Here is a 19,506-nt window from a genome sequence, read left to right on the forward strand (position 1 = left end):
CCTTTATAATACGTTAAGTGAAAAGATAACGAACATCAGCAAGTGCTGTTATAAGCGTCGCCATTGAAAATACATGCGCCGAGGGCCTAAAAGAACGAGCTATTGCCAAGTCCGTGCAATAGATGGGGTTATTTGAACTGTTTGGTGATGGAGCAACACTCTTTAAATTTAATATATCTTTTTTGCACATAGATCGACAGTGTCAGTTTTTCACAAATTTCACTTTTTTAACTCAACCCGTATTTTGTAAGCGTTTCACCTCTCAAAATCGGGTTCTTGACGCATTGCATTGTGGGATATCTTACACATCACGAAACAAAATTCAAGTGATTTTTTCTTTTTCATGGGCAACAAGAACATGTCAGCTTTAACATAACACCCTACAATGATGTCATACGTACATTTTGGAGGAAATACGCACATATTTGGCCTAAATTTTGTGTTTTTAAGGTACTATACACACGTTACACTTCCGGTCGCGGAAGGTTACTGTTCAGTGCCCCCTTTGAAGAGCCAATTTTTTTTCACTTTTGTGAAAAATACTATTTTAAAAAGAATGAAGTGTTTCATGATGAATGCTTTTATTTGAGCTCTCTACGACTATCATTTTCCGAGTTATGACCTTTCTTGTGAAATGTTCTTTGTCCAAAACTTTTGAAAATACGCATAATATTCACTAACCTAAATGCCCAGGGATGGGTTTCTTGTTCAATTTCATCTTAAACAAAAATGGATGTAAAGGCTATATTCCTCATCAAAAGTCATCAAAACCCTAGGACATTTTCGTTTCTGATACCAGAAAATGTATTGAGAGTGTCTTTTGTGTAGCATGTCGCTTTATTTGTGATAAAAATTACGAAAAACAACTAATATTTTAAGTCAAAACAATCAAAGCATGCATGTTATGATATAAGCACTCGGGGGGGTGTCAACAGCTAAAACGTGTTCTATAAGTTCAGCGAGCATGTATTTTTATTTTGTGTTGTGTACCATGATTTTAATCAGTTTCTATAGCAGGTGCAGGTTGCCAGTATCATTCATAGATGCAAATTACACAGCATTGATCTGATGATGAGATCCACTGGATGCACTTAAAAATTAGCACTTCAGTCGATAGTCCGTACCCATGATGATGCGTCCGCGTCAACACGTGACGCACCGTAGATACGCAACGACAAGATACCCGATGTTGAACAATTCCTACCAACTTTCTACCTTAAAATGATGTGATAATGTAAACTTTTCATGATACGGATGTCCGTTTTCCATAACCGGGATCGCCTATCAAAATTGCATGCATGCAGCTGGCACGTATGTACGATAGACCCTGCGAAATTCTTGCTCATTATTCATATCTCAAGTACTTAGATATTATTATACACGCCATCTTCATTATAATTCCTTTTCATTTATAATGTTTTAATATTCCCTGCAACATTTAAAAGTCGTGAAATCTACTTGATTGTGGAACAGTGTGATTTCAGCCTTAAAATGTCGCTGAAAGTTGGAAAATTCATACGCAGGCCCCGTATTAACGAAAACAGGCTTTCTGAAATTCCTGCTAGCCAGATCCCAAGTAGTAAAATGTTTTATGGACGTCATCTTCATATATGTACCTTCTTATTTACAGTGTATTAATATTCCTGCAACATTTAAAAGTCAAGAAATCTACTTGATTTCGCAACAGTCTGATTTCGGCCTGAAATCGTCGGGATACCGGGGAAATATACAAATTGCTCGTTCGTACATGATATGGCATAATAATTATGTTATACCCGGCGCACCGTATGTGTTATAGGGTTAGGGTTAGGGTTGAGGTTAGGGTTAGGGTTAAGGTTAGGAGTAGGATTATGGGCCTATCTAGACATAGGATCATGCATGCATGGTTATGATTAGGGGCTAGGGTTAGGATATAGGATGGATTAAGGTATGATCAGGGTTATGATCGTGGTTATAGTGTTGACCAGGGCCGGCTTCGGATTAGGGTTAGGATCATCGATTAGGTTAGGATCAAGGCTAGGGTTAAAGGGCCTAGGGTTACGGTAAGTAAGTGGTGCACAGAGCTGCGGAGTAGGCCTATTCCAGAATTATGCCGATTTATTGGTTAAAAGTGCTTTACAGGTGGTTATTTTAATCAGCCTAGGTGATGTTGGTGTAGGCCTATGGTTTAAGGGTCATGCAAATCAGATTTAAAGCTAGGGTTATCATGTTAGAGTTAGATTCGCTTTGTGGCCAAAAACTCACTGAAGGACTAAAGGCCCCTGTATACAAGCTTTAATAGGACTATATTTGTCGTTTTGTTTGTTATAATGTTTGCAAAAACCATTCTCTAAGCAGCCGATGGACACAACATGTAGGCTTTGCATTTTGAAGCATCTTTTAAGCTTTTATCCGACCGACACACGTACTCATAGCCAGCCGCCATGATTTCTAATGCATCAAAACTTGACTCGGTTGCATGACTGGCTGCAAAGTTTTGATCAAATAATACTCACATCATACCTATCATATAGCTAAATAGCCTCTAAATTTCAACAAAGCACTTCCAACAAACACAGAAAATCACACAGAAAACAAACAAATTAATTACCGATCAAAATTAATGAAAGAAACACGTTTAAATGATCACAATACTGGCAAAAATAACGTGAATTTCGGGCAAGACTGATCTGGTACCCATATGCATCACGGCATCCAATTTACCTTTATAATACGTTAAGTGAAAAGATAACGAACATCAGCAAGTGCTGTTATAAGGGGGCACTGAACAGTAAGCGTCGCCATTGAAAATACATGCGCCGAGGGCCTACAAGAACGAGCTATTGCCAAGTCCGTGCAATAGATGGGGTTATTTGAACTGTTTGGTGATGGAGCAACACTCTTTAAATTTAATATATCTTTTTTTTTTTTTTTTTTTTACAGTGAAAGTTTTTCACAAATTTCACTTTTTTAATTCAACCCGTATTTTGTAAGCGTTTCACCTCTCAAAATCGGGTTCTTGACGCATTGCATTGTGGGATATCTTACACATCACGAAACAAAATTCAAGTGATTTTTTCGCATCCATGGGGCAACAAGAACATGTCAGCTTTAACATAACACCCTACAATGATGTCATACGTACATTTTGGAGGAAATACGCACATATTTGGCCTAAATTTTGTGTTTTTAAGGTACTATACACACGTTACACTTCCGGTCGCGGAAGGTTACTGTTCAGTGCCCCCTTTGAAGAGCCAATTTTTTTCACTTTTGTGAAAAAATACTATTTTAAAAAGAATGAAGTGTTTCATGATGAATGCTTTTTATTTGAGCTCTCTACGACTATCATTTTCCGAGTTATGACCTTTCTTGTGAAATGTTCTTTGTCCAAAACTTTTTGAAAATACGCATAATATTCACTCACCTAAATGCCCAGGGATGGGTTTCTTGTTCAATTTCATCTTAAACAAAAAATGGATGTAAAGGCTATATTCCTCATCAAAAGTCATCAAAACCCTAGGACATTTTCGTTTCTGATACCAGAAAATGTATTGAGAGTGTCTTTTGTGTAGCATGTCGCTTTATTTGTGATAAAAATTACGAAAAACAACTAATATTTTAAGTCAAAACAATCAAAGCATGCATGTTATGATATAAGCACTCGGGGGGGGGGGGGGTCAACAGCTAAAACGTGTTCTATAAGTTCAGCGAGCATGTATTTTTATTTTGTGTTGTGTACCATGATTTTAATCAGTTTCTATAGCAGGTGCAGGTTGCCAGTATCATTCATAGATGCAAATTACACAGCATTGATCTGATGATGAGATCCACTGGATGCACTTAAAAATTAGCACTTCAGTCGATAGTCCGTACCCATGATGATGCGTCCGCGTCAACACGTGACGCACCGTAGATACGCAACGACAAGATACCCGATGTTGAACAATTCCTACCAACTTTCTACCTTAAAATGATGTGATAATGTAAACTTTTCATGATACGGATGTCCGTTTTCCATAACCGGGATCGCCTATCAAAATTGCATGCATGCAGCTGGCACGTATGTACGATAGACCCTGCGAAATTCTTGCTCATTATTCATATCTCAAGTACTTAGATATTATTATACACGCCATCTTCATTATAATTCCTTTTCATTTATAATGTTTTAATATTCCCTGCAACATTTAAAAGTCGTGAAATCTACTTGATTGTGGAACAGTGTGATTTCAGCCTTAAAATGTCGCTGAAAGTTGGAAAATTCATACGCAGGCCCGTATTAACGAAAACAGGCTTTCTGAAATTCCTGCTAGCCAGATCCCAAGTAGTAAAATGTTTTATGGACGTCATCTTCATATATGTACCTTCTTATTTACAGTGTATTAATATTCCCTGCAACATTTAAAAGTCAAGAAATCTACTTGATTTCGCAACAGTCTGATTTCGGCCTGAAATCGTCGGGATACCCGGGGAAATATACAAATTGCTCGTTCGTACATGATATGGCATAATAATTATGTTATACCCGGCGCACCGTATGTGTTATAGGGTTAGGGTTAGGGTTGAGGTTAGGGTTAGGGTTAAGGTTAGGAGTAGGATTATGGGCCTATCTAGACATAGGATCATGCATGCATGGTTATGATTAGGGCTAGGGTTAGGATATAGGATGGATTAAGGTATGATCAGGGTTATGATCGTGGTTATAGTGTTGACCAGGGCCGGCTTCGGATTAGGGTTAGGATCATCGATTAGGGTTAGGATCAAGGCTAGGGTTAAAGGGCCTAGGGTTACGGTAAGTAAGTGGTGCACAGAGCTGCGGAGTAGGCCTATTCCAGAATTATGCCGATTTATTGGTTAAAAGTGCTTTACAGGTGGTTATTTTAATCAGCCTAGGTGATGTTGGTGTAGGCCTATGGTTTAAGGGTCATGCAAATCAGATTTAAAGCTAGGGTTATCATGTTAGAGTTAGATTCGCTTTGTGGCCAAAAACTCACTGAAGGACTAAAGGCCCTGTATACAAGCTTTAATAGGACTATATTTGTCGTTTTGTTTGTTATAATGTATGAAAAAACCATTCTCTAAGCAGCCGATGGACACAACATGTAGGCTTTGCATTTTGAAGCATCTTTTAAGCTTTTATCCGACCGACACACGTACTCATAGCCAGCCGCCATGATTTCTAATGCATCAAAACTTGACTCGGTTGCATGACTGGCTGCAAAGTTTTGATCAAATAATACTCACATCATACCTATCATATAGCTAAATAGCCTCTAAATTTCAACAAAGCACTTCCAACAAACACAGAAAATCACACAGAAAACAAACAAATTAATTACCGATCAAAATTAATGAAAGAAACACGTTTAAATGATCACAATACTGGCAAAAATAACGTGAATTTCGGGCAAGACTGATCTGGTACCCATATGCATCACGGCATCCAATTTACCTTTATAATACGTTAAGTGAAAAGATAACGAACATCAGCAAGTGCTGTTATAAGGGGGCACTGAACAGTAAGCGTCGCCATTGAAAATACATGCGCCGAGGGCCTAAAAGAACGAGCTATTGCCAAGTCCGTGCAATAGATGGGGTTATTTGAACGGTTTGGTGATGGAGCAACACTCTTTAAATTTAATATATCTTTTTTGCACATAGATCGACAGTGTCAGTTTTTCACAAATTTCACTTTTTTAACTCAACCCGTATTTTGTAAGCGTTTCACCTCTCAAAATCGGGTTCTTGACGCATTGCATTGTGGGATATCTTACACATCACGAAACAAAATTCAAGTGATTTTTTTCGCATCCATGGGGCAACAAGAACATGTCAGCTTTAACATAACACCCTACAATGATGTCATACGTACATTTTGGAGGAAATACGCACATATTTGGCCTAAATTTTGTGTTTTTAAGGTACTATACACACGTTACACTTCCGGTCGCGGAAGGTTACTGTTCAGTGCCCCTTTGAAGAGCCAATTTTTTTCACTTTTGTGAAAAAATACTATTTTAAAAAGAATGAAGTGTTTCATGATGAATGCTTTTTATTTGAGCTCTCTACGACTATCATTTTCCGAGTTATGACCTTTCTTGTGAAATGTTCTTTGTCCAAAACTTTTGAAAATACGCATAATATTCACTAACCTAAATGCCCAGGGATGGGTTTCTTGTTCAATTTCATCTTAAACAAAAAATGGATGTAAAGGCTATATTCCTCATCAAAAGTCATCAAAACCCTAGGACATTTTCGTTTCTGATACCAGAAAATGTATTGAGAGTGTCTTTTGTGTAGCATGTCGCTTTATTTGTGATAAAAATTACGAAAAACAACTAATATTTTAAGTCAAAACAATCAAAGCATGCATGTTATGATATAAGCACTCGGGGGGTGTCAACAGCTAAAACGTGTTCTATAAGTTCAGCGAGCATGTATTTTTATTTTGTGTTGTGTACCATGATTTTAATCAGTTTCTATAGCAGGTGCAGGTTGCCAGTATCATTCATAGATGCAAATTACACAGCATTGATCTGATGATGAGATCCACTGGATGCACTTAAAAATTAGCACTTCAGTCGATAGTCCGTACCCATGATGATGCGTCCGCGTCAACACGTGACGCACCGTAGATACGCAACGACAAGATACCCGATGTTGAACAATTCCTACCAACTTTCTACCTTAAAATGATGTGATAATGTAAACTTTTCATGATACGGATGTCCGTTTTCCATAACCGGGATCGCCTATCAAAATTGCATGCATGCAGCTGGCACGTATGTACGATAGACCCTGCGAAATTCTTGCTCATTATTCATATCTCAAGTACTTAGATATTATTATACACGCCATCTTCATTATAATTCCTTTTCATTTATAATGTTTTAATATTCCCTGCAACATTTAAAAGTCGTGAAATCTACTTGATTGTGGAACAGTGTGATTTCAGCCTTAAAATGTCGCTGAAAGTTGGAAAATTCATACGCAGGCCCCGTATTAACGAAAACAGGCTTTCTGAAATTCCTGCTAGCCAGATCCCAAGTAGTAAAATGTTTTATGGACGTCATCTTCATATATGTACCTTCTTATTTACAGTGTATTAATATTCCCTGCAACATTTAAAAGTCAAGAAATCTACTTGATTTCGCAACAGTCTGATTTCGGCCTGAAATCGTCGGGATGACAGGGGAAAGATACTACTCGCTCGTTCGTACATGATATGGCATAATAATTATGTTATACCCGGCGCACCGTATGTGTTATAGGGTTAGGGTTAGGGTTGAGGTTAGGGTTAGGGTTAAGGTTAGGAGTAGGATTATGGGCCTATCTAGACATAGGATCATGCATGCATGGTTATGATTAGGGGCTAGGGTTAGGATATAGGATGGATTAAGGTATGATCAGGGTTATGATCGTGGTTATAGTGTTGACCAGGGCCGGCTTCGGATTAGGGTTAGGATCATCGATTAGGGTTAGGATCAAGGCTAGGGTTAAAGGGCCTAGGGTTACGGTAAGTAAGTGGTGCACAGAGCTGCGGAGTAGGCCTATTCCAGAATTATGCCGATTTATTGGTTAAAAGTGCTTTACAGGTGGTTATTTTAATCAGCCTAGGTGATGTTGGTGTAGGCCTATGGTTTAAGGGTCATGCAAATCAGATTTAAAGCTAGGGTTATCATGTTAGAGTTAGATTCGCTTTGTGGCCAAAAACTCACTGAAGGACTAAAGGCCCCTGTATACAAGCTTTAATAGGACTATATTTGTCGTTTTGTTTGTTATAATGTTTGCAAAAACCATTCTCTAAGCAGCCGATGGACACAACATGTAGGCTTTGCATTTTGAAGCATCTTTTTAAGCTTTTATCCGACCGACACACGTACTCATAGCCAGCCGCCATGATTTCTAATGCATCAAAACTTGACTCGGTTGCATGACTGGCTGCAAAGTTTTGATCAAATAATACTCACATCATACCTATCATATAGCTAAATAGCCTCTAAATTTCAACAAAGCACTTCCAACAAACACAGAAAATCACACAGAAAACAAACAAATTAATTACCGATCAAAATTAATGAAAGAAACACGTTTAAATGATCACAATACTGGCAAAAATAACGTGAATTTCGGGCAAGACTGATCTGGTACCCATATGCATCACGGCATCCAATTTACCTTTATAATACGTTAAGTGAAAAGATAACGAACATCAGCAAGTGCTGTTATAAGGGGGCACTGAACAGTAAGCGTCGCCATTGAAAATACATGCGCCGAGGGCCTAAAAGAACGAGCTATTGCCAAGTCCGTGCAATAGATGGGGTTATTTGAACTGTTTGGTGATGGAGCAACACTCTTTAAATTTAATATATCTTTTTTGCACATAGATCGACAGTGTCAGTTTTTCACAAATTTCACTTTTTTAACTCAACCCGTATTTTGTAAGCGTTTCACCTCTCAAAATCGGGTTCTTGACGCATTGCATTGTGGGATATCTTACACATCACGAAACAAAATTCAAGTGATTTTTTCGCATTCCATGGGGCAACAAGAACATGTCAGCTTTAACATAACACCCTACAATGATGTCATACGTACATTTTGGAGGAAATACGCACATATTTGGCCTAAATTTTGTGTTTTTAAGGTACTATACACACGTTACACTTCCGGTCGCGGAAGGTTACTGTTCAGTGCCCCCTTGATACTACGCTACCACTTGTATGTTTAGAAGGCTAGTCTTCTCCACCAGTCGTTTATAAAAGTATTAGGGGCAAGCTCGGTCCCGTTACAATACTACAATTTAAGTTACCGCCCTGGAAGGTGTTCAGTGATTCACAAACTTATTTCACCCCACCTAAATTATTCAAGTCAATAATATTACTATCAACACATAAATATTCATTAGAACATTAATATATATGAATGAAGAAATAGGCAAGGAAAAATTAAACATTTCCATGACTTTCAATATATCATTTTCACAAGGTATTTGTAGTAAAATAGAGCTTTGAAAATGGTGCGCTATACTGATCCAGTGTTACTATGAAAAATGTAAAAACACCTACTTTCCTTTAGAATCATGTAACTTCTGAATAAAATGTGCTATCTTTAGGCCTATGATCTAAAATTCTTAGAGAAGATAAAACTACTATAATTACAAATATGTAAACAATTTACCCCAAACTTGTACAAAAAATAGTTTAAAAAATCGGTAAAACTGAAAAGTCGTCGGTACCAATCATTTTGATACACCCTGTAATAACCGATTTTCGACTAATGTAGCTTGCCGTTGGCGTTCCCGTGTCACGTTTCACGTAAATTTCGCAATCTCTCTAGTACGTCACGGCGTGCGGGACGGTGATATACACAACAAAGACCGAAGGAGTGGTACCGGTACGTATTGGCGACATAGGCTAGCACTGGCTTCTGTGCTGTACTCTGATACCTGTATGATGATTTTCCAACTGTAGGATAGTAGCTGATAGTTCTACGCTCGGTGCTCCCTTCGGTCGTTATTCGAGAGGCGTCGCGGTTTGTGGAACGGGGCTAGTTCTAGACATAGGCCTATGTGCGCTGGTAGTAAATTCCAATTTTCTTTGCTTTGCCGTAGTTGTTCGGCTCAAAAGTAAAAGGGATATATCTGACAGTAAAAGCTAACATTTTATGGCAAAGAAATGCTAATCTATTTTGTTTGAAAATGTTATAATATTGCTTTAAGGGGGTACTACACCCCTGCCCAATTTTGTGCCTCTTTTTGCATTTTTCTCAAATTATAGCGCATTGGTGACAAGTAAGATATGTATATTATAGGGGCAAGGACTACAACTACTGCACCGGAAATGTTATTTCAATAGAGACAACAGTTGTGGAGTTACAGTCAAAAATGAGGGAAAACCAATATTTGATCAATAAATCAATAACTACTTGCCTTGAGTTTCTGAATTTTCAGTGCAGTAGTTGTAGTCCTTGCCCCTGTAATATACATATCTTACTTGTCACCAATGCGCTATAATTTTTGAGAAAAATGCAAAAAATAGGCACAAAATTGGCCAGGGTGTAGTACCCCCTTAAAAATAAAGAAAATAATAAATAATTGATAATCAATTCCATGCGTGAATGACATTCGACGTGTACTGAAGCTCACACTGACGTCATACTTATTAATATTCATGACCTCCTTCTAAGCACCCCGATCCATCGCTTAATCGCTTACCAGCTGAAGTTGACCTGAAATAAACAACAAGATTGCAAATGCACGACCCTGGAAATGATCCACCCATTCACGAGATCAGTAACTGACTTTTGACCCTATAGTGTAAATACAACAGATCACATTACCAGTATGTCAGGGATGCTTGGTATAACTGGAGTCACAAGAATGGTAAGTAAACTTGGGTGTTATTGAATATTGTTAAGCTTAAGTTTTTGCCTTACAAGTTGCAATACATGATTAACAATGATTAAACGTCGAACAACCAGAGATGTCAACAAGTCTTTTTTTGCAAGTCAAGTCCAAGTCACAAGTCCTTTTGTCCAAGTCCCAAGTAAGTCAAGTCATTTTGAAAAAGTTGCAAGTCAAGTCAAGTCACAAGTCATCAAATGACATTGACAAGCATTGCAAGTCAAGTCACAAGTAAGTCACAATTTGTCACAAGTCACTACAAGTCAATTGGGTTGTAACACACGATGTGTTTTAGCAGTAACAGTTGGCTTTTATACAGTACAAGAATCCAAGTTTGCAACTCGACATTTTGTTACTTTCCACGCCGATCCTGTGTCGCTGATTGAGGGCATTATTTATTTATTTCCAGTTCAGAATATGCCGGACACGAGGCCCGCCAGCGGATAATTCATAAAATGTAAATTGTAGGCCTACTAATATTCACAAATTCTACGGTACATCCATAAATTTCAATTTACAGGAAAGTAGCCTCAGATGGCTAGACTTGCGTTGGTGACAAGTCATTTTTGTCAAGTCCAAGTCCAAGTCAAAGTCATTTTGTCTTAAGTCACAAGTAAGTCAAGTCATTTTGCAAAAGTTGCAAGTCAAGTCACAAGTCCCAAAAATAGTGACTTGAGTCAGACTTGAGTCCAAGTCACACGACTCGAGTCTACATCTCTGCGAACAACTGAATACAATGACAACGTATGGAAAAATATATTTTTGTAAACAATTTGAGGTCAGTATGAAATTGATATTTTGTACAATTTGTACAGCTATCGAATCTACCCTATCACAAGCAAACGTACCTGTATGTAAAAAGTGCCCTTAAATACTGGACATCGCCAATATATTTATGACAAATTTGTGTCCAGAACACGAAAAGTGTCCAGACCTCACGCTTGCTCTCTCGGCTACAACAATGGCGTAATCCATGTATTCCAGCGGTTCATCAAGCGTAGCTATGAATAATTAAGCAGATGACGATTTACCAACTCTGATGATGCGTAATGACCTGACCTTGTCAGACCGATGAGTTACATAGGTTTGATCCACCAGTCCCTTTACTGCTTACGCACGGTCATTTTATTCTGCCATGTTTATTGTTTCGAGATCGGGGCCAAGGAACTTAGGCTACACAACGTGCACAGCTCTGACAATTTCCCACAATGTCTTGCGCATTTCCAGAAGAAGGCCTGGCGATTTCCTACATTTCCGGTAAAATTGTAAACAACGCCTGACATTTCGATAGGGAAAATGGAGATAGCGAAGTCGCATTTGACATCAAACAGCTGCAAGAGTAAAACGTTTTGAAGGATCGGTAATGATTAACAGCTGGTCTGGTGTATTTGAAGTTCATATTGAAGTTTGTAAGTTTGTGACTTCGTATGTTATGTGCAATAGATATTACAGGAAGCTTAAATTGGCACGCTGTTCTGCAATTTGTCTGTCGCTTCTGAAAATGTATGGGAGTTCTGGACATGTCACACCGGAAGTGTGACATGACCTCGCTAGAGATAATACATGATGATGATCATGGATAATGTTATTCAGATTTCCTTTTACAAATTAAGCATACTGCTAGCCGTCCAGCACGTATTATTTCTCACAAGGTCCAATGCACACGCTTGACGTCACGCACATATACACGATGGTTAACGCTGGTCGCTGTCAAAGGAACCTGGGAAAAAATTATAATAAATTCCCCATGTACATGATAACATGTATGCATTCTTGCTCCTGAACTTGTCAATTTTGCCCTTGAATTGGCCTGTTTGTTGTTGAATTACCGGTACTATCGTTTTTCGGTCGGGCAGCATGACATATTAAAAAAATGCAAACAATTATTTTTTGCTTTATATGAAATTTATTCTGTTAATGTTGAAATTTGGAGGAAAGTTATTTCAATGAGTGAACTGTATCTTTTGAGTAAACTTTGCCTACTTCGAACAGTCTAAAATTTTGTTGAGTGCTATTGTCAATTTTAGTAATTTGGAGACTATGCTGTTTTTGGCAATTGATGCATTAAATGTTGGCTGAACATTTTTGACGAAAGTCATTCTTTGATATAAAAGATTAAGATGTAACTTTGACAAAATGTTTTGTAATTTTGGCTTTCTTTACTTAAACAGGAAGCCCAGCTTGGCCAGTTCGCCACAGAAGAACTGACTTGCACCTGTTACTTTGATGACAGACAGAACAGCATTTACATGTACATGGATAAATTTTAATCTTCACTAATTCCCTAAGGAACTTAAACCAAAAGCGGGCATCTTTAAGGGCTTTAATTTGATGTGGATTGATGACAAATTTGAATTCACCTTTTATACCTAAATTAATGCGTGCTTGCTGCATTTGTTTTGTTGCTCGAGAAGTCTAGCCACGAATTTGCTCACAAAAATAAATTATTTATTTGGGTCATTCAAGTGAAGTATAGACAACATACATAGGTTTTCTTGACCTATCTTTAATTTAATTTGCTATGTAAAATATGCATTGTGGTTGTTGTTGTTGTTGTTGTTGTTGTTGTTGTTGTTGTTGTTGTTGTTGTTGTTGTTGGGGGGCAGGGTTGTCACACCGGATGGTGCCAGTCGGGGCCGTCCGGCACTTTCCGGGGCCGTCCGGCACTCACAAAAAGTGGGGTGGTACCCTCAAAGCCTATTCCCCAATCCCTAGCGTTCACTAAAAAGATAGTGCGAGGCGCGAGAGCTTCGCTCGCTACGCTTCGCCTTCAACATTTTAACCAGTACTTTTTTGGTCCTGGTGACAACCCTGGGGGGCAATACGACTGACTAGTAAATGTGTAACTAAGGTTTGCCTTTTGAACTTAATTTTAAAATGCACATAATATAATGTTAGCAAACTGTCATTGCAGTTTACATTTTTGCTGGACTTAATCTTGGGTTTATTTGCATGTAAAAGTAAATTCATACATGTGTATGTTTAATAAACTCACAATGAAATAAAGTGTAGTACCGTACGGTACCATACTAAATACTAGTCCATGTTCATGCGTGAACATCCAAAATCTTGTTCAAGAAGTCTACAATCAAGGAAATAAATAATTGGCACTCTCTGACAATATGTTGGAATTCTTCATTGCCGCTCTGAGAGTTCAGTGAAATTAGTATTTTTTATGTTTGATGAGAAGTTCAAACCTTCCCCTTCCCCCTTCCCTCCCCATTCCCTCTCAATCAATGTTGGGAAGACTGGAGAGACCAATGGGAAAAGTGCTTTCATCAACATTGAACTAGGGGAGAGGGGTGGCAATTTACATTTAGTATGCCAGAGTATGCCAACATTAATTTCCTTGATTGTAGCTTTGAATTTGCTATAAATGTTGTCCAAATTTTATTGCAGCACCAGTTTTTTACCGGTATGTGCTCTATCATTAATTCCAAACTCAGAAATACCATTAATTTCAAAAAGTCAGGTTACATTTGTGACAATACAATTAATGGTATTGTCTTTTCAGTGTTCAGTCTTTTTCTTTCCATGGCAGTCATCAGATGGCTTTAGTTTCAACTTTCAAGTTTCAAAGTTTTGTTTTAAATATTTGGAAAATGTATTAGATTATCTGATCTGTAAATGATTTTTTTTTTAATTTGTCATTTATTTTTATTCTCATTCACAATTGAGTTTGTTATAAATTTTCATCATATTAATTAAAATATTAGATTTTAATTAATCGCTCTGTAATTAATTTTGTACAGATGATGCAGATGCCAAAAGTGGTTAAAATGGGGCTCAGTAAAACAGCTGCCAGTCTGGGGCGGGTCAAACCACAACATGGACGTATGTTTCTGCACCAGAAATCGTTAGCCAGGCTTCCTATACCTCCTCTACAGCAGACATTGTACAGGTATTTGCTATCTGTGGAGCCACTACTTAGCAAAGAAGATTTTGAAACAACAAAGAAGGTGGGTGAAGCTGGTGGGAATAATTGTGCAATGATTGCAAGGACTGCCTTTTGAGGGGCGCGAGAGCAATCACTCTCTACTGCTCGCCTTAAATCTGATATACATGTAGGAGAGTGATTTTTAGCTCTCCTTATGATTAGTTGGCCGTTCTCTCACATTGTTTTGTCAATGTTCTAAACAGCTCTCCTTGAAGGATCTAGAAGAGCTATTTAATGATCTCCTGCAAAGTCCAAAAGACAGTCCCTGTGATTGTGTATGTACATGTATGTGCTACTTTAGTTTAATAACTTTTCAAGGCAAAAAAGAAGTTGTTTGATTGTCCTCATCCGACCAACCTTAATTTGGAAAATTTTGAATTTTTTTTTCTGCACTAAAGAATACCGACCCTAATTTTGGAACTTCTTCCAGATAAATAAATTTCTTTGAAATTTTTTGACATCCCTGAAAGTTTTTTAACAGTTTCATTACATTTCTAAACTGTTTTAAAAACCTGATTGAAGTGGTAAGGGAGGACAGTTTTTATGGTCTACTTAGCTCAGCAATGCTTTGCTGTCTTCGATAATGGTTCATGTACGCTAGAGCGCTCGATAGGAACAAGCTTAACAGTATACTGAGTTTGCTGATATCTATCGGAGCGCTCAGCAGAGCAGCAGGATTATAAACACGGTCGATGGTAAAACCATAATCAATTTCCTCTGTGTTCAGTAAGTACATAACGACCCACTCATCACCTTCTCAAGTGGTCATTAAATAAGCATGTCTGGGGTCGTGTCTCCGGTCAATAGAAAGTCAATAATGTGTGTAAGTTTATGTTTACACAAAGTGGTGTAATTGGGTTTCAAGTGGTTGTTAATTCAAGCATGGTCGTAAAATTGATTCAATCGATATTTTGGTCAAAGCGTGGTATCGGAGCATAGTGTACAATTGAGCGGAGTCTGACAGAGTTTGCTACAGGCTTTTATGGGTTTGGGCTTCGATAAAAGCCAGGTACCTCTCCGATACAATGCGCTATCGAAGACAGCAGAGCATTGCTGAGCTAAGTAGACCATAAAAACTGTCCTCCCTAATACAGTATGGAGAAATATCCCAATTCACACTTATTTATTTAGCTAGCAAGTTTTGGCTATTGACAGTGTCCTATGATCACAGCTTTTGGAAATTTTGGACATGAATTTATGTGCCTTTGTCCAGGTTAAGGTTTTTGCTGGAAAAAACCTGTTTTTGCCAGCAAAGTGGCAAAAACCTGTTTTTGCCTGCTGGTTTAAACCGGCAAAAATTGCAAAAACTGGCAAAAACTCATATGTAGTCAGTCAAATATTAAAAAGTAATATACCGGGTACACAACTTTTGATCAACCATTCAACATATTTTTGTCTTGTCAAGTCCTTAAAATGAAAAAGTTTTGAATTTGATATGCCACATTGCAGTTAAATGCACAAGTGAGCAATGAAAACAAACCCATGCTGTTAATTTATTAATATTTTACTTTATATAATTACCAAATCTGGGCTCATTACACTCAGAAAATTATTTTTTTGTAACTTAATAATTTGTTTTGAGATGAAAAAGTGAATTATTATTTTTAGTTTGTGCAAAACTGTGTTTTTTTCCACCTGCAAAAAACGTGCAAACCCTGCCTTTGTCAAATGTCGATTATTATTTATTCTAGCTTGAATTCTCATTTGATACACACAGGTGGTAGAAGATTTTGGCAAGCCAAATGGCGTCGGACAGCGTCTTCAAATGGCTCTTGTTAAGAGAGCTAAGAAACTTGATAACTGGGTAAGAAACTATGTACAAATTATTTGTGTTCAGAGAACCTTGTATTTAAATCAATCCATAGGGAATGCAAGAATGCTGTTAAAGGTTTATGAATACTAAAACTTGGCACTTTCTCAAATTTAATATTCTTACTCATTTGGGACTGCTGCCTGCCTGTTAGACATTCAATTAATAGAAAGTCCCAAATCATGACACGAAACGGTCAATTTTTGGATTTGCACACACAAATTGTTAGATATTTTGCAATTGACAATCCTGATGAATTTAGTTGCATGTTTTGTACAAACTCTCTTGAGGTAGAAAAATTATAACTTATACATGTACATTGTAGACACAATGTGTAAGTGGATGAGTTTCTTGGTGTAAAAATCAAATTAATTTCCAATATGTGACCTGCTACCTTTAAACAAGCGTAAAGTCGCAAGTTGGTAGTTTTGAAACCTAGCCGCTAATTTGATGTTCTTTTGTTTGACTCGCACCTGTACAAGCAGTAGTGATGTCCTTTGTGAAAAAACATCTGAGTCACTTTACTTACTGTATGATTCAATGAAAGAAGTTGATTCTCACAAGAAATGATACAAGAATCATTACGAGAGTAGATTCTGTGATTCTCGTTGAATCTGTGGTTTGCAGAATGCCCCATTTACAGAGACATACTACTGGCTTGAACAGCTGTGCATCAAACAAAAAAACATCGACTCACCAGCCAGAAGGTCTTGAAACTATCAACTTGCGACTTTACACTCATTCCATGGGAGCAGGTCACATACTTTAGGCTATTCCAGATGAAATCCACACTCCCCCTGAGGAAGATTTTAGAAATATCTTCCACAGAGGGAGTATGTTTTTCAAATGTCATTAGTCAGGGTTAATCATTTTGAAATGCATACTCCCCCTGTATTATGGCTTTACCTATATCTTCCACAACTGGAGTGAGTATTTCAAATGGAAGTTTCCCAATTGTCTGTTCTATTCAAAACTCATACTCCCTCTGTGGAAGACTTTAGCTAAATCTTACACAGGGGTAGTGTGGATTTTAAATGGAATAGTCCATTACATCATTTCTTTGAATTTCTCACACAGCTTTCCCAATGGTGGTTGAGTGTGGCGTATTTAGAATTCCGATCACCGGTAGTGGTTAATGTCAGCCCAGGGATTGTATGTCCGAGGGAAAATATTAACAGCGAATCAGATCAGCTGAAATTTGCTTCCAAGTTTATATCGGGTGTACTGGACTTCAAACATCTCATCGACACGTAAGTCACAGTGTATGAAGGAAGGGATAACCACATTCAACCTAAGTAACCCTCTAGGTTCTGGGTAATTAGGTCATGGAAAATTCATTTTTTGTTAGGTCAACTTGTAAAATAGACCAAAAATGGTCTCGCATGAACAGTTCAAATCAAATTTCAACCAAAACTGCTGCACACCTCTTTACCTGGCTCTATAGATGAGTTGACTTCAGACGTCAATGCCTGGCAGTATGCGCACACATCATCACAATTTCCATTGTATTTTGCCATGCAAGTATGTGCGTGCATCATTTTCTGTTCAGAGCTTGTGTTTTAAACCTCCCGCCACATCACAATAAGACTATTGACAGTGTAGTGGTTGCATGGGATTTGCTCAAGAATAAAGATATACCAGTCCCTTGCCTTTGTTGATAAACATTGAGGTCAATTCATCTATACAGTGGTGGTGTTCAAGGTCACACACTGGGGTCAAAGGTCATTTGAGGTCAACTTATTAAACAGGCTGAAAATGAAAAAAAAAAATCTAATACAAGCTACAAATGTATTTCAAAATGATTGGTACTCATCAGTTTTAGGTAATTTATTGACAAGCCTGCTTCTTCAATTTGCAACAGTGGATGCTCTTGGAGTTATAGTTTTGTGAAACACAACATTCATCTATAAATAAGGTAGCTCCTAATTTGAAATTCGGCATGCCAGTCTTGTCCATTACCACTGGAAGCTGATGGGTACCAATCATTTTTGGCTCTGAGCGGAGCTTATCAGTGCCTTTGTCATGCAACTAACTAGCATTCATTTTCAGGCCACAATACGCTGTTGGTTTTTATGCTAAGGATCATTTAATGACTGATATGAAGGCTTAAGTTTCGTTTCTAAGTTTGGCTAAGTTATTTTTGAATCGATTGCACTCCAGATTTTATTGAAATTCAGGCGATAAAAGTATTATTTTTGGGTAAAAAAGACTATAATAGTCACGATAATCGAGTTATATCTTGGTTCCCTGTGTGTGCTAGAGATTATTCTGGTCTGTATAATTTAAGATGCGTAATACAGACGGAAACCAATGGAGGTACATTTCTTAAGATTTAGTTCAGATCAGAAATTATTTGACTACTTCTTAACTTTTCTTCACTATTTCTTTATAATTTCAATAAAGAGATAGGTAAGGAATGTCAAAAATAGTCAAGAACATGTCTGAATCTTGAATAAATCCCGAATAAATCTGAACAAATGACTTTTCTGGGGACTATTTGGCTTATGCAAGTGCAGTACTGAAAGCACTGTGCCGATTTTTTGTTAAAGGTCACGTTTTTTTACCGATAAGCTGCGATGCTCAACAAACTTCGTACTTTTCTATGAGGCTATTTTGAACCAATAAATCGATTAGTTTTTCTTGATTGATGACATCACCATTTCTGAACCAATCAGCAAACAGTTTTGTGTGATTGATCGATTTTGCAGTAGTCTCCATAGCAGCCAGTTTGGTTCGCCCTTCCACACAAACATTTTTGTGGAGGAGCGTAACCAAACTGGCTGCATAGGAGACTAAGTTCACTGACCCACTGACCTTGCAAACTCAACCACAGAGAGCTACGGTGCATAATCGAGGTGAAAATACGCTAGTTTGTTTACATGAGCTCATGAGCTTCTGGTAAATGTCATTCAAGCATTTATTTGAGCATACCATAATATTTTTTTAATTAAATATAAAGATGTTTATTTAAGTTATTTGTAAAATTCAGCGATGGACTTAATCTAGAAGTGGTTTGATTTTAGTTGTAAACGCTGGACTCGACCGGCATGACAAGTTGAACATGTGAAGTTCCAAATTCGGAAGCCATGTACTACTATTCCATGTACGTAGGTCTCACACGCATACCGAACTGCTCCGAGGTTATACTGACTACTAGATTGTCTACTTTTGTACTTTCGTAAGTGATGAAATTGAAGAAAAAATCATGAAGTGAAATCTATCAGAAATAAACACTGATGTGATGTAGGCTAGTCCTGCTTAATCGGAGTACAGCACCAGGCAGATCCAGATCCGAACAGAACTTACGATTGTTCGGTTGGACCGGGTTCAACACACATGACACAACAGACATGTCAGGACAGAACAGTTTTG

General features: G+C 37.7%; 1 protein-coding gene across 2 annotated transcripts in view; it reads left to right on the plus strand.

The window, feature by feature from the left end:
* LOC140137409 (carnitine O-acetyltransferase-like) overlaps positions 1-19,506 on the plus strand; it is a 69,907-nt gene that overhangs the window by 16,292 nt on the left and 34,109 nt on the right. The window contains exons 1-4 of one of the 2 annotated variants that reach the window (XM_072159058.1): positions 10,192-10,366; positions 14,140-14,346; positions 16,042-16,128; positions 17,212-17,384. In XM_072159058.1, the coding sequence (XP_072015159.1) occupies positions 10,328-10,366; positions 14,140-14,346; positions 16,042-16,128; positions 17,212-17,384 (506 nt within the window). In that variant the 5' untranslated portion in view covers positions 10,192-10,327. Of the gene's footprint in view, positions 1-10,191; positions 10,367-14,139; positions 14,347-16,041; positions 16,129-17,211; positions 17,385-19,506 lie in introns of those variants that run through there. The other variant, XM_072159057.1, reaches the window with a different exon arrangement.

Source organism: Amphiura filiformis, chromosome 17, assembly GCF_039555335.1.
Source record: "Amphiura filiformis chromosome 17, Afil_fr2py, whole genome shotgun sequence".
Taxonomy (NCBI): Eukaryota; Metazoa; Echinodermata; class Ophiuroidea; order Amphilepidida; family Amphiuridae; genus Amphiura; species Amphiura filiformis.